Here is a 15,561-nt window from a genome sequence, read left to right as displayed (position 1 = left end):
TCTCACTCAAGTCAAACCCAAATAACGACCACAAAATTAACTATAATTTGCTTTCTGTTAAATAAGGTACTATCGCTCGTTCAAAAATAGGCAGTAATAAGCCTTTCATTAGTTTAGTTATATATATATGTGTGTGTTTTGTCTCAAAAAGTTACATTAAGAAGAAAAGCCAATCGAATTTAATTGTCTAATTTATATTTCAATATCCCCTTAGCGTAAACATATTCTTGATGATCTAAGAACAACTTGAATTTTAAAATTCTTTTATATAAGTATAATTTCGAGATTTTGAGGGATTAAATTGCTTATATTTTACCTAAATCTGAATTGAATCTTTAATTTATATCCCAAACGGGAGATTTGAATTTTGAGAATTTAAATCCACCTTCTTAAACAATCTATCTATCACAGTTGTAAGGGTGATGAAGTTTGGGTTATGAAGAATGTCCGATCTTACGGTTAGCCACTCGGCCTTTTAGCGGTCCAACATTTGAAGGTACGGGTGATACAATGGGCTACATAGCCCACCCACCTGAATATACAGCACAAACACTTGGGTTCGTTGAAAAAGTCAACATCGTCTCAGTAAAGCAGCGTTTGACTATATGGTTGCCACGAATTCACAACCCCTTAAGTTAGTTGGTCGCACACACACGAGCGTGTTGTAACTCACATCATCATCATATGCATCGCTTTCAATGTTCCCATAAAACAATCGATCAGAGCCGTTCCTTCACTTGAACATCCGGTTCCACCCTCTCCCATTTCCACCCCATCTACATCACCCGCCCTTTCCGCGAGTGTTCCAAGCTTTCTCAGCTACCTCTTTTTCCTCATGCAAAAGCACCAAAGTCGAGGATTTCCGACACACCGCTTGTGGGTTTCTCCACCTCACTGTTTCTCACTCACTCTCGTCGCACCTTGTATCCACTTCTTTGCCCAAAACATATCCCAGCCTCAGCATAGCTGCGTTTCTGTTTTTCCTTTTAAAGACCTGGCCGTTATCTGATTCCCAAGCACCAAACTTGCCCGCATCTGACTTTCATTTCAGACCCAGAAAATTTATCAGTTTTTGAGGTAAATCTCCGTCGACTCTGTTATTTTTTGTATTTTCCTGTGTCTTTCTCGCAAATGTACTAGTTTCTCTTCCGCATGGTTCGTACAATAGTTTGTTGTGCTTCCTGAAGCTTTGAGTTGATTCGTTGGTCTATATTGATGGATTCTCGTACTGTTGTACATGTTCCGCAATCAATCAGTTTTTTCTTTAAAAAAAAATTAATTTTTTGGAGATTTATTTATAACATGCATTTTTGCGATGAGAAGTAAATTCTCTCTTTTGATCCATCGTTGCATATAAGAACATTTTATGCTGAAATCTGACGCCATATATGATTTGTCATTTGTAGACTCTCCCGCTAATAATCTGAACATTATTATTATTAACATGATTAGTTTTATTAGTATTATTATTATGTTTTTGGATCAAGGAATATCCTTTTCTATTAATAGGAAAAAGTGGCTATTGAATATTATCAAAGGAAAGTTAGCGGCTAACGGGTAGATTCTAGAGTCGCATCTTTGAATTCATTATTATCTTTTTGGTAGTGCGAGTGATCTTTCAAGCCTTTACTTCTCCCCCTAGAGAGCACCCTCATAAATAACACTCCAAATATAGCATCCATATAATTGACGTGACAAATATTGATGTCTGTCCAATCAATCATAAAAATTAATTGGATTTACCGCATGCCATGTCATAGGTGTTACATAACGATTAGCGTCGACGTCATAGGTGTTATATAACGATTAACGTCGACGTTACAAGTAGAATTTTCCTTTGGCATTATACTATTAGGAGAGGGAAGTGGGGAGCTGTGGATCCACCCAATTAATTTGGATTGGATGTTTTCATGACAGTAATCTTGGATTAGTAAGGTTACATCAAATAAATATGAGACAGTGTCACTCTTCTAAAATTGAAGTTAATGTGCTATGAAGATGATGTGGTATGCACCTTCTTGTGCTTTAAGCAGTGCGACCTCCCTGTGATGCTGTTAGCAGTGTGATCTTGTGTAAAAACTTCCCATCTTAATTTTCAAATAAGCTTGGGTTTGAAATGCGCCTGTCTATGTGATGCAGATATGTCACTTTGTACCAGTTACTGTGATATTATTGAAAAAATTGAGCCTGTTAGCTAGTCAACAATGGTGAAGAGAAGGCATCTGTATCAATCCAAAAATGCATTTGATACTTATCGTAAGCATCGTGTTCCTCCCTCACATTATTTGATAACCTGTATTCTCTCTTTCATTTTATTTTGAATTGAAACTATACATGTTGTCTACAGCTGTTGATTTCTGGCTAGGTCGGGATTATATTGACCAATAGATAGGCATTGGCATTTTGCTGTCACAATTTGGAAGAATTTATACATATGGATACCAAAAGAGAAATAAAATGCTGTCAAATTTCCTTCAATGATTTTACTCTAAAACTTGTTCTGAAATATGCCAATATGTAACCTGGCACTTGAAACCCCCACAGAGATTTTTTGGAAGGGGAGGACTGGAGAGATTTAAACCAGGCCAGGCCAATACAACTGTGGCTGGGTCATTGGCTCTACCAGGGGAATAAGATGGAATTATCCTGTACATGAAAAATTCTATGGAATCATAAGAAATTAGTCATTCCTGAACCCTAACTTTGATTTCTATGATTTGACCGGCTGTATCTAATTTGGTTGATCTGAAAAATCCATGGAATGATTTATGTGGTTGCCAAATATTGCCCGGAACTTACTGCTTTTCAATCTGATAGCTTTTGAAGCACTTTTCTTTGGCTCATGGGAGGCAGTGGAGTTCATCAGAATCATGAATGGGACTATGACCATACATTTCATGGATAATCAGTACATAAGTCAAGAGAAAAGTGTGTTCTCAAACCTCCGCATAAGGTCAAGGCGGGCTAATTTATCTGACTGCACCTGTTTTTTGAGACCCGGCATTGATATATGTGTGCTTTCAGCATCTCGACAGCCAATGAATTCAGATGAAGAAAAACAGAGGCCTGTAAGTCTTTTTCAGTCTAGTCTTTCTAACCTTGATTTCTCTGTCACAGCTTCAACAGAGCAGCATTGACGTCCTGAATGTGTGTGTATATTAATACTTCATAATACATTTATTTTCTACTGACAAAATCAAGCAATCTTGTTGCTTGCAAGTCCCAAGTTCAAGTCCACTTTTTGTAGTGATACGTGTGTCTCTGCGTGGAAGTATATGTTTCTATACTTGTAAAAATGCAGGGCATTTTGTTTTTGTCTTCAATGATACTTCAGTAACACGGTTTATTTTATTTATCATTGTTACTCTCTATTCTCTTATTGAAACTATGATTGAAAACTCTCTCAATTCCCAAATCTCTCTCTCTCTCTCTCTCCCCCCCCCCCCCCTCTCTCTCCCCGCCAGCCTTTTGTACTTCCAAATTTTGGGGCAATTGGGACTGAGTTGTTAATTTATTTCCTTTTAATTCTTAGATTTTAGTAACTTGAAATCTTTTATGATTTTAAGTGTATTTAACCTAGTAGCGTAGTACATTCTTCTGCCAGATTACTACCTTAGAAATCACTTGTACTTCTTTAAAGGAAAAAACTTTTTTTTTTTGGGGGGGGGGGGGGGGGGGGGGGGGCAGTTCTGGTGCTCTTTTTTGGCTCTATAAGAAGGGCAATGCGATTTGAAATTTGTGATGGTTATAAGTTCATTTTATCTGCTAGAGTAACACATTCTGGTGCTAGGTTACTAACTTAGAAGTCACTCACACCTATTTCCCTATTTACTTTAAACAAAAGGTAAGAGAGGGCGGGGGGAGGTGTTTTGGTGCTCTTTTGAGCTCTAAGCAAGGGCAGGTGCAATTACCAGAATCAAGTTCATCCTATGGATAAGAAACTTATGTATTTTGCTGTCTTTTGATTGTGATTTCACTTCCCTAGTGTGCTCAGCATGCATATAGATATTATCTCTTTACAAATTACTTGGCTTGTTTGTTCATACATGTTGATTGACAGATTGTCTTTATAATATAGGTGCGGCTTGATGCTAGAATAAGTTCTGTTGAGAGGAAGCCTCATGAAGATCAATGCTCATGCCAGTTTTATGTTAACTTCTATGTTAACCAAGGCCCACTAGGTTCAGAGAGAGGAACACTCTGTAAAGAGGTTAACGTTGTGGGAATTGATCGAATTTTCATCCTCCAAAGGCTCGAAGGAGTTCCTTGTGAAGATCAGTATTATCGGTGGGCTTCCTCTGAGGACTGCTCTTCTTTGCCCAAAACTAAATTGTTTCTTGGGAAATTCTTATCTGAGCTTTCATGGTTGCTTGTTGTATCAGTTTTGAAGCATATAGCATTTGACGTAAGATCCGTGCAAAACAAGCTTGTCTATAAAATTTTTGGAGCTGATGATGATAGATGTGCATCTGACTCTGGTAATTACTTAAGTGCCGTAAATTTCAGAGTAAAAGATGATATTTTGGTGCCGAACATGGTACAATTTGTTCCAGCGGATGCCATTGAGGCAGGCCCAGCTTGTGGAATGCCTGAAGCTGGATCACCATTTTATGATCTTATGGAATTGCGACGCTCCAAGCGTCGAAATGTGCAACCTGAGCGCTTTCTTGGCTGTGATAGTGCTCCAGAGATAGATGTAGGCTTTGTCCGAACCAGGCCATACAAGGTAGACCAGTGTAAAGATGATGAAATGTCATTGCCACTGTCTTCCCTGTTTCGTATGCATGCAAACCGTTCAAAAGAGCATAATGAAGGTAAACCAAAGATCCATGCTCGAAGAATAAAACCCTTTGAGGATCTCCTAGAGTACAAACAAACAACCAAACCAACGGAGGTAAAATCAAGCATGGCTAGTCAAACAGAGCATCAAACTGAACTTGCTATCATTCCTCTGCCAGAAGAAAGTGGCCCAATAGCCTTTGAACACCATCATCATCTTGCCAAAAGTAATGGAAATTATGAAGAGATCACCGAGCATTCTGCCCGGTATTATTACATGAATAGTACCCCCAAATTACAGAGAAAGAAAATTTCTGGCTTGGAGGATATGGAGTTTGAAGGTAGATGGGAAGGAAAAGATTCTAATCGAGAAGTGCAAAGAAAAAGATCTCATTCTGTATTTTCAAAAAGGGATAGTTTTGGTGAACAGAGGAATTATCAGAAGAGATCGTTGAGTGCAGGTGCATACAAGGATCTAATAGATTCATTCTTAAAGAACATGGATACCACAGTCAAGAAAGAAGAGCCACAGATCATTGACCAGTGGAAAAAAAGTACGGACACAAACAGCTTGGACCAAAGGAGGGAGGTGGAACCACCCCCAGATGAGAATGAGGAAGAGGTCTCAGAAACTGAAATGTTGTGGAAAGAAATGGAACTAGCCATGGCATCAAGTTATCTTTTTGAAGACAATGAGGTAACAATTATTAACCTTTTATCACTTAATCTCTTGTAATCTTAGATGAATCTGCATCCCTTAAGGCTCATCAGTCTGATAAAATGATTTTCAGGATTCAAATGCTGGAGTGTCAACTGAGATCATGAACAAATCAAATGACTATTGCCAACATGAATACAAGTTGGATGAAGAAATTGGAATTCTGTGTCGTAGATGCGGCTTTGTGAGCTCAGAGATAAGAGATGTTTCAGCACCCTTTGTAAGTTTGGAAATCACTAATGAATATTTTTTAGAAATTTCAAATCTGGTATCTTTTTTCACCTGCACTCTAGATGGAGGCAGTACAGCTATGATATCCTTTTGCTGCTACATGTGCTGAATATGCATGGGAGAAAATGTTCAGTATCGTGAAACCTGTGAGCGAGTATTGAAGATATGTGATCCTAGAATATGATGTATCATCTTCATTGCAGGCTATTCATTTGCATTAGAAAATTTACACAAACGCCTCAGAGTGAGGCCAAAATTAGTTGATTAGGTTTATCCATGATCATATCTCCAGCATAGGAAGATTAATGTCAGGTTCCAAACCTTGGTTTGTTTCACAAGATATCTGATTGCTTGTTTATTTCTACAGATGCAATACACATGCTGGAATACAGATGAAAAGCAATGCAATGAAGAAGATTCAGTGCATAAGCTGGATAAAGATGAGGATTTGCATCTCCTTTGTCGTCAAGTTTCCTCAGATGTGCATTTATCAGAAGAAAATGACAATGTATGGGCCTTAATCCCTGAACTTGTAAAGAAATTACACTTCCACCAAAAGAAGGGTTTCGAATTTCTATGGAAAAATATTGCTGGGTCTTTGGAACCATCACTTATGGACAGGGCATCCAAGAAAACTGGTGGTTGTGTTATTTCTCATTCTCCTGGAGCGGGGAAAACCTTTCTCATTATTTCATTCCTTGTTAGCTATTTGAAATTGTTCCCTGGAAAACGACCCTTGGTTCTTGCTCCGAAGACTACACTATATACCTGGTACAAGGAATGCATCAAGTGGGAAATTCCTGTTCCAGTTTATCTAATTCACGGTCGTAGAACCTACAGAGTCTTCAAGCAGCATTCACAGAAATCTGTGTCCTTTCCTGGAGTTCCAAAGCCCACTGATGATGTCATGCATGTTTTGGATTGCCTGGAGAAAATACAGAAGTGGCATGCACACCCAAGTCTTCTCGTCATGGGTTATACATCATTTCTAACATTAATGCGAGAAGACTCCAAGTTCGCCCACAGAAAGTTTATGGCTAAAGTGCTACGGGAAAGTCCAGGGATATTGGTACTAGATGAAGGACACAACCCTAGAAGTACAAAATCAAGGTTGAGAAAGGTTTTGATGAAAGTTGAAACAGACCAGAGAATATTGCTTTCAGGTACCTTGTTTCAGAACAATTTCTGTGAATATTTTAACACCCTATGTTTGGCAAGGCCCAAGTTTGTAGATGAAGTTTTGAAGGAATTAGACCCAAAGTACAGGAGGAAAAAGAAAGGGAAGGAAAAAGCGCGCCATTTGAAAGAAGCCAGAGCAAGAAAGTTCTTTTTAGATCAGATTGCAAAAAAAATTGATTCAAACATAGGAGAAGAGAGGATGCAGGGTCTAAACATGTTGAGAAATCTCACAAACGGATTTATAGATGTGTATGAAGGTGGAGGTTCTGACAGCCTCCCAGGTTTACAGATTTACACCTTATTAATGAATTCAACTGACATACAGCATGAGATTTTGGTAAAACTGCACAAGATAATGGCAGGATACCCTGGATATCCACTGGAATTAGAACTTTTGATAACCCTTGGCTCAATACATCCCTGGTTAATTAAAACCACCGGCTGCGTTAACAAGTTTTTTAGTACAAGGGAACTTATGGAGCTTGAAAAATACAAGTTTGATTTGAAGAAAGGATCAAAAGTAAGATTTGTTTTGAACCTTGTGTATCGCGTTGTCAAGAAGGAGAAGATTCTGATTTTTTGCCACAACATTGCTCCTGTTAAATTGTTTCTGGAGTTATTTGAGAATATCTTTGGGTGGCAGAGAGGTAGAGAGGTTTTGGTCCTTACAGGGGATTTAGAGTTGTTTGAGCGAGGAAGAGTGATGGATAAATTTGAAGAACCAGGTGGAGCATCAAGGGTGCTGCTTGCTTCGATTACAGCCTGTGCTGAGGGCATTAGTTTGACAGCAGCTTCTCGGGTTATAATGTTGGATTCAGAATGGAACCCTTCCAAGACAAAGCAGGCTATTGCACGGGCTTTTCGGCCTGGTCAGCAAAGAGTGGTTTATGTGTATCAGCTATTGGCAACAGGAACACTGGAAGAAGGCAAGTATCGTAGGACAACATGGAAGGAGTGGGTCTCAAGCATGATTTTTAGTGAGGCATTTGTGGAGGACCCTTCTCGTTGGCAGGCTGAAAAGATTGAAGATGATATTTTACGGGAAATGGTGGAGGAGGATCGTATGAAATCATTCCATATGATCATGAAGAATGAAAAGGCTTCAACAAGTTGACGGGGTAAAACTATCCTCTATTCTGGTAATGGAAGTGTAGTTACCCATTTTTCCTTTGGAGGCTCTCTCTCTCTCTCTCTCTCTCAGATGACTTGTGGCATAATTCACATCCGATCGAGTTGATTTTCGTGCATGTAGCTTTGATTACATGCATCAAGATGACTTAACTCTCATAATTTTATGCACCATTCATTTGTGGAAAGTAAAATTTTATTTGCAAGCCTCCTTTTTGATATACCAAACACTTCACTGATGTATAAGCCTGCATGAAAAAAAGTGTTTTAAAATTCTTATGATTAACTTGATTCTACAGTAAGCAGTATGTTCCAGAACACCAGGTTGAGCAAGATGTGCTTTAATGGTAGGGGATGTTCCTGATAATTCTGTACACCTATCCCGAAATGCTTTCTGATTAGAAGTCCACGAACTCCGTATATCTACCTAGAGAATGTGGGATCGATCCTGAGGGTTGTACGGAACATCATTGTTTACAATGTAGTTTTCGTTGATGGTGTCAGTGCAAAGAAGCCCATTTTCCAGAATATCAATATATCGGCTTGTACGCACGAATGGAGTACAGACTCGGTCTATTAATTACTTTTGCTAGACTTATTCAAGTAAACATATTATTTCCTTCCGGGTCTTATGCTTTTGTTGTCCACACATCGCACCTATATATTGCCCCTTAAATTCTTAATAAACGGACGAAGATACCCTGCTATGTGTCGATGGCACTAAAACGGTACAAACTAACGCAATTTGCAAATTTGTGACATAATAGCTTTCGACAATTTCTGCTTTAGTTTTCATCAACAAGCTGTTTTACCAACCTACTGTGCACGCACACGCAGAGAGAGAGAGAGAGAGAGAGATTTAATATTGATTAATTCAAGAAACCATTGGCTAATTTGAAAATTAAAATATAATTGAATTGTAAAATGGTTGGATTCCAAGACGTACAGGCCCAAACATATATAAAATATAAATTACTAAGATGGAGGAAAAAAACAGATGGTGGGCGGATTAAGTCTGGAACTTGGATTGAATACACTGAATAGATTCTCTTGATAGAAACTTCTTTGAACCAAAAAACACATCAAGTTGGCATGGTAAATTATAAATATGGCAACTTGAAAGCCATGCACTATAACTTTTTCCTCTTTCTCACCCACAAACCCTGCCAGATTTCCTCGACCAGGTCCCCCCTCTCCCCAAAATCGATTCAGAAAATGGGGCAGGTGAGTCAGCCTGCTTTGCTATACCATTTGCCATATCGATACTATTGATCCATATAAGTGCCAAAGTAACTAAAAATCTAACTACTATAGGTTTTGATCGTATATTTTATCATTTTTGTTCGTTGTAAATGTTTTTTTTCCCTACCAGATACACTGCACTGTTCATTTGTCAACTGCCATAGACATGAGCTAGAGGGGGTGAAATCCAATAATTGGCATATTCAAGTTAAACAAATGAAAGAAATTTAACGCCTATTCATGGGGATCATCGAATCGTGTTTAAATAAAGTTGTAAGAGTAAATCGAACGGTAAGATAGCATGCATGCATACGTATTTTGAGAGAATTAAAATCAGAGGAATATATGATTAAAGTTTAATCGGTAATAAATTAGAACCTGTTTGATAGCTAAATTAGTTAGAACGGTTAGATCACGAGTTTGGTCAAAAGATCCCCTGTTCATGAGAATCGCATCAATTAACTATTTTATCAGTAAATGTAGGGTTTGGTGGTTTTAATCATAGACGTGGTGTGAAATGGGCCTTCACCTGCGCGTACCATGTAAAAAAATCCAAATCCATACTAACTATTCATGAAATTATTTCTCAAAAAAATTAAGATTGATCTGTATTTGTTTGTATTAATTTCTTTTCTCATTTCTTAATAATTTCTGCCTATTCATTTGTTTATTTAGTAAATTAGTAATATCAAATTTCTTCTTAGACAATATATTTCTCTTACTATTAATTTATTTTGCATCAAATTGATATATATATATTTTTAATGTTAGACTTAATAATTAAGTATAAATCTATGACTTCTGTTAACTTTTTATTACGTTCATTTTAACTTCATATTTTAAATTTGTCTATCTAGGCGTGGAAATAAATTAATTTGGACAACTACGTCATAATAAACTCAAATAAAATACTGATTTGTATATAAACTCAATGTTTTCTTCCCTTTTTATTATCTTTGATTTAATTTTTATAAATTTATGATCTCTTTTAAATTTATTTGAATTTTTTTATTTACTTTCTCATTTATGTTTAGTACTATTTTTTTTTTAATTTTTTCAATAAGTAATGCTACATACACTTACTTTTACGTATTTTCTACACACTTCATTAATATAATTAGCTAAATCAATTTTTTTTAATATATAATCAATCGCATTAATAAAATAAAAAATAATAGACAAAATGACTATAAATAAAAATTTTCTTGCATAATGGCACATAAAACCATGTGCGTTTGAAAGTTTTTTGGCGACAAAGTACACGACGGCTGCAATTGGACCGCGCGGCGCTAGCCATCTCGATCTCTTATATATCCACCAGATCGTAGTTAAAGAAACTTGATTTAAATGATCATGGATGTATGGATGTGTTATTATAGACCGTCGGCAGTCTTCTGCAGGCTTTAACAAAATAAAAATAGTTTGAAAATTAAGCCAATAAAATAGTAAAATATAATACGAATAATATTTAAGATCGATCGGATAAAGAAACAATTTGGGAGGGTTGTGGTTAGGATTAGGAATAAAGAAAAGGATAATTAAAAGCTGAAAAAACAAAGTTAGTTGCAACTTGACGGTCCACTTGCAAGTCCGGCCGGCGTGATCAAAGCTGCTCCTCTAGATCTCCTTCCCTCTCTCCCAAAGTCTAAAAGCATCTCTCTCTCTCTCTCTCTCTCTCTCTGAGTGTGAGGACTGGAGAGAGCCAAATTAATACAAGTGGACAACAAAAAAACAATAACCCAATCTCTCTCTCTCTCTCTCTACAAATATATATGCTGTCCATCACGTATTTGAAGCAGCAGTACTAAGTTTCCTAAGAAATTAAACCAATAAATGAGAAGCTGCTAGCAGAGAAAGAAAGAAAATATGCCTTCCTCACTACAATTTCACAGAACCATTCCCACCACAACCACAACCCTCATTCCCCACAAACAATCCCAAACCTACGCACTCCCTCACAACCGATTCCACTCAGTACCCGACTCCGTAGCTAGCCACCACACCCACATGTTGGGTCCCAACCAGTGTTGCTCCGCCGTTGTCCAGAACATTGACGCGCCCGTCTCCACCGTCTGGTCCCTGGTCCGACGATTCGACGAACCGCAGGCCTACAAGCACTTCCTCAAGAGCTGTCACGTCATCGATGGCGATGGCGACGTGGGCAGCCTCCGCGAGGTCCAAGTCGTGTCAGGCCTGCCCGCCGCCTTCAGCACCGAGCGCCTAGAGATCCTCGACGACGAGCGCCACGTCCTCAGCTTCAGCGTCGTCGGTGGGGACCATCGCCTCCACAATTACCGGTCCGTTACCACCCTTCACGCGGCATCTTCCGCCGGAAATGGTACGGTCGTGATTGAGTCCTACGTGGTTGATGTGCCGCCTGGTAATACCAAGGATGAGACGTGTGTGTTTGTGGATACGATAGTACGTTGCAATTTACAATCTTTGGCGCAGATCGCTGAGAATATGGCTAGAAACTAACAAATATATGATGCTCATGATTTTTTTCTTTTTTGGTCTCTGATATTGGTCGGATCGATCGTGTATCATGGATCATCATCATTGAGACGCACATGGAATATTCGTAGTTAGGTTATTCTGAAGACTTTCTCAGGTGGCAATGGTTGGAGTTGATCATATATATAAAATACGCATCTTACTCCTGCGTATATATTTTAGATTGTTTCCCTTTATCATCGATTCTTTGGTAGATTAATAGCGTTTTTTTTTTTGTTTTTTTGTTCCATCTGAGCATGTAATTTGGAAGATGTGTTTTATATATATAGTCATCGTGAACTCTCCCTCTACGTTTGCTTTCATGTTTTCCATTTTTCTTAATTAATGTTATGTTCTCGTCTTGTTATTCATGTAAGGGTTAGCAATGAACCCTAGTTTGCAGGAGATATTTCTTAGAGAAGAAAATCAGTCATGGCAACTCATGAAGCACAAAAACTAATTAACTTTTATCTGAAGTGTAATGGAATTCGGATCGATGTGCCCCTTTTATTAGTAAATTAGATAACGTGGGATGCGTTTAATTAATCTATCGATCGCCGGAATTCGATACAGGGAATCGTTGTCGATCCATTAATGGTACTTCACCATATCCTCAAGATATATATCATAATCTTAAACGTCATTCCAAGCCGCTGATCATATACTGCTATATTTACCTCGTGTTTTCTTCATCGCAAACAGTAATAGAAGCAGTTTTCGATGGTGATTATGATAAATCTTCATTTCAATGTCCTTTAATTCAGTGCGTCAATATTTAATCCTATCGCGCATGTACTTAATCATTGGTAATTAGTGCATGACAGACAGCATGGCCGATGGTTTTGTAAGTTTCCTTGAAGCTTCTAGTCTATACGAAGAAAAGATAAAGAAGAACACTGCAACATCGTCATTGTTTTTTGCCCTTTTTTAAAGGACTGGGAATTTTCCGCTTCAGCTCATGCACGGAGAGTTTGAATTCCACGTTCAAATATTGATCTTTGCATTGAAAGTATCAACAGCTTCACTGCAACTTGGTACTCCTTGTAGAAAAAAGAAAGGCCACTTGTTATTTCCACCTCTCTTTATATTATCTCTCTCTCCCCAGTATCGTATGTTTTGTGTTGGAACTTGAAAGGGTCACAGCTTGCAAGTTGGCTTGCAAGTTGGCAAGGAGGCTTTTAATGTCCCCCTTTATTTGCACAAGATAATGAATCAAAAGCCACACATTTCCTTTTTTCCCACGAGTGATTTGACTGGACAATACTTTTTCCAGGAAAGTTATACACCCGGAAATCGGAATAAAAGTCATCCCTTGACTATTTAATTTAGTACTACTCACGGTCACATGTTGATTGTGGGTGTTTTTTTCTTGCGGTGGCGGTAAATGTTGAAGATTGATCAGGCTATTCCTGCTTTTAAGTAGATTTCATTCAAGCGACGCAAAGCCACTTGATGATCATAAATTAATGGGTAACCGCTAACCACTTCAAAGAAGTGGGTGCAGTCGACAAAATTAAATGTACGTAAGATGTCCTGGAACTTGTACTTTGTCTTGCACTATCTGCTGTACGTAAGAGCATATATATATATATATATATAACTAATATATAGGATATGCTGTAACCTCGAACTGCAGCAACGTCCAAAACTCGCATATGATGGTACTATATCCGTGGCAAAGCCGCTAAGCTTTGTCCGTTCTATAGTTTGAGTTGCAACATTACTCGAAAAAATGGTTTAATTCTTATTAATTATAAAGTCGATTCGATCGGAAAATTAAATCAATTTTGGTTCAATTGGCTATTTTAAATTCATTCTCACCAATTTGATCAATATTTGATCGATTGATTCGATTCCAACTCAAAACTATTTTTTTTTTTTAATTGTGTTTGAAGAATGAGTTATCCCTTCTAATTTTTTTTTTTAAAATGAATATACGATAAAATTAAACATATATACATATATCTTTTCATTTGTATGTTTAATAAGAACTTAGAAGGATGTAAATTGAAAGATAAAGTACTGTACGATTCAGTTCTTTACTCATTAATTTTAGCTTAATAGAAAAAAAAGGAAAATAATATGTATTTTTTTTATATACATTAATCTTGTGGCTGTGCACGTATAAAGTATATAATAAACTAATTACTAGCTAGCAGCATCAAAAATTACAAATTCTCTAAAAAATGTAGTCCATATATATATATATCCATTGATCTCTTCCAGTTCCATATGACTCGCTCTTTCCATAATTTAAACCCCAATAGACCAAAACGTTAGAAGTATTCGTGTAATGTGTCCGCCAACAAATTATTTTAAAGAGCATATCATCGGAAGAAGAATGAAGGTTTGTTAATTTTATGGGTTGGAGTTCATATCACTTTTCAATTTAACAAAATAAAAAAACAGCGGCCTCGAGATTATCATTGCGCGTGCAGTCTCTTAAACCTTGTCGTTTATCGATAGCGCTAGCTTGCCAGTGAAGTGCTGGAATTCAGCTTGAAACTTGGAGGGGCCGGGCCACCCTCAAAATATCCACGTGGTATTCCTTTACAACCTGGAGTCCAAGAACGGAGAGAGAGAGATCGAGATTTAAGCTAGGGGTGGAAACAAGATGGCAAATTTGTTTCGGGGATCACGCCAACCCCTGTAGCAAGTGAATGCTGCCAACTGGATAACTAAATCAACTTAACCAGTATTTTCGACAGCGGCTCAATATCCGTTTGGTCAAATTTTAATCCAACTCGATTAGTGTAAAATTATCCGCATAATATATAATCGTTGGATTAGTAAATGTTACACATTTAATTAAATTTAATTAGACTAAAATTTGTTAAAAAAATTTTGTTCATATTCAAGTCGACTCGTTAAACATTTCAATTAAAGTCCATTCATATAATAAAAAATATATATTAATTAATAATATAAACATGACGCGATTTATATAATTAAATATATAATATGTAACTTAATTACTTATACTTATATATTTAATATAATTCATAATTATTTTATAATTTATACAATAGTTAGTAAGTAAGATTAAATGCAGCGCCAAGCCAGGAAAATGCACGCTGTAGACTAAGTTGAATAGAATCAGATGAAGGTAAATGATCACGTAGTTTGCAAGGTGACAATTACCGTTTCGGAGCATAAAGACTTCTTTTACGTCCGATGAATAGGCATTCCCCAAAGGGGCCGGCTACTATGCGGCCTCAAATGTACCGCCCAGTGTTTTTTTTTTTTTTCTTTTTTTTTTTATATTTTTTTAATCATTTTCTTAATTATTAAATAAAAAAATACATCAATATATTTAAAATTATTTTATTAATTATTAAATAAAATAATAATAATTTTTTACCCAACAGTCAACCCCAGCGACAAGGGGACTTTTTCCATCCCGAAATTGCATTAATGGAGCTCACCAACCTATTCACATGGGCATTCATTCATTAAGATGTAAGATATAACAGTTCCCTTTTTTTCTATTTTAAGCCCTGAGACTTCCTTTAATGTGAATAGGGCGGCGGACTTATAAAATTTTACTATTCATTATTTTTACATATTATATATTATATTTTTTTTAATAAAAATTAATTAAACTATTCTACTTATTATTCTGCATATACCATATATTTAATAAGAGAAAAAAATTAAAAAATTATGTTAAATATGTGGTGTGAAAATAAATAGTAGAAATTTTCTTTTTTATATCATTACAATCATTTTATAATATCCTCGAATGTAAAATTGAAGTGTTTATATATATATATATATATATATATATATAT

General features: G+C 36.7%; 2 protein-coding genes across 3 annotated transcripts; both read left to right on the top strand.

Annotated features, from left to right (window-relative positions):
• Positions 1-724: 724 nt before the first annotated feature.
• On the top strand, positions 725-8,241 carry LOC122292324 (SNF2 domain-containing protein CLASSY 1-like). Of its 2 annotated transcripts, XM_043100608.1 has the most exons (6): positions 726-1,077; positions 2,140-2,256; positions 2,818-3,068; positions 4,079-5,476; positions 5,571-5,717; positions 6,096-8,241. In XM_043100608.1, the coding sequence occupies exons 2-6, from the start codon at positions 2,205-2,207 to the stop codon at positions 8,019-8,021; spliced, it is 3,774 nt and encodes a 1,257-aa protein (XP_042956542.1). In that variant the 5' UTR covers positions 726-1,077; positions 2,140-2,204; the 3' UTR covers positions 8,022-8,241. The 2 variants fall into 2 exon arrangements, with proteins under 2 accessions (XP_042956551.1, XP_042956542.1); XM_043100617.1 differs by lacking the exon at positions 2,140-2,256 and having other exon boundaries at positions 725-1,077.
• Positions 8,242-10,987: 2,746 nt separating this feature from the next.
• Positions 10,988-12,081, top strand: LOC122292317 (abscisic acid receptor PYL4-like). Its single transcript, XM_043100596.1, has one exon. It carries the CDS (start codon positions 11,144-11,146, stop codon positions 11,753-11,755), a length of 612 nt encoding a protein of 203 aa, XP_042956530.1. The 5' UTR covers positions 10,988-11,143; the 3' UTR covers positions 11,756-12,081.
• Positions 12,082-15,561: the final 3,480 nt, after the last annotated feature.

This window comes from Carya illinoinensis, chromosome 1 (assembly GCF_018687715.1).
Source record: "Carya illinoinensis cultivar Pawnee chromosome 1, C.illinoinensisPawnee_v1, whole genome shotgun sequence".
Classification (NCBI taxonomy): Eukaryota; Viridiplantae; Streptophyta; class Magnoliopsida; order Fagales; family Juglandaceae; genus Carya; species Carya illinoinensis.
This window is presented reverse-complemented; position numbering and strand designations above follow the sequence as displayed.

What these genes read in the sequence shown, in the direction of transcription:
- LOC122292324 (XM_043100608.1), top strand. Translation starts at nt 2,205, where the DNA reads ATGGTGAAGAGAAGGCATCTGTATCAATCCAAAAATGCATTTGATACT. An exon ending in ATCTTTTTGAAGACAATGAG is followed by an intron (nt 5,477 to 5,570) that starts GTAACAATTATT and finishes AATGATTTTCAG; the next exon opens with GATTCAAATGCTGGAGTGTC. An exon ending in GAGATGTTTCAGCACCCTTT is followed by an intron (nt 5,718 to 6,095) that starts GTAAGTTTGGAA and finishes TTATTTCTACAG; the next exon opens with ATGCAATACACATGCTGGAA.
- LOC122292317 (XM_043100596.1), top strand. Translation starts at nt 11,144, where the DNA reads ATGCCTTCCTCACTACAATTTCACAGAACCATTCCCACCACAACCACA.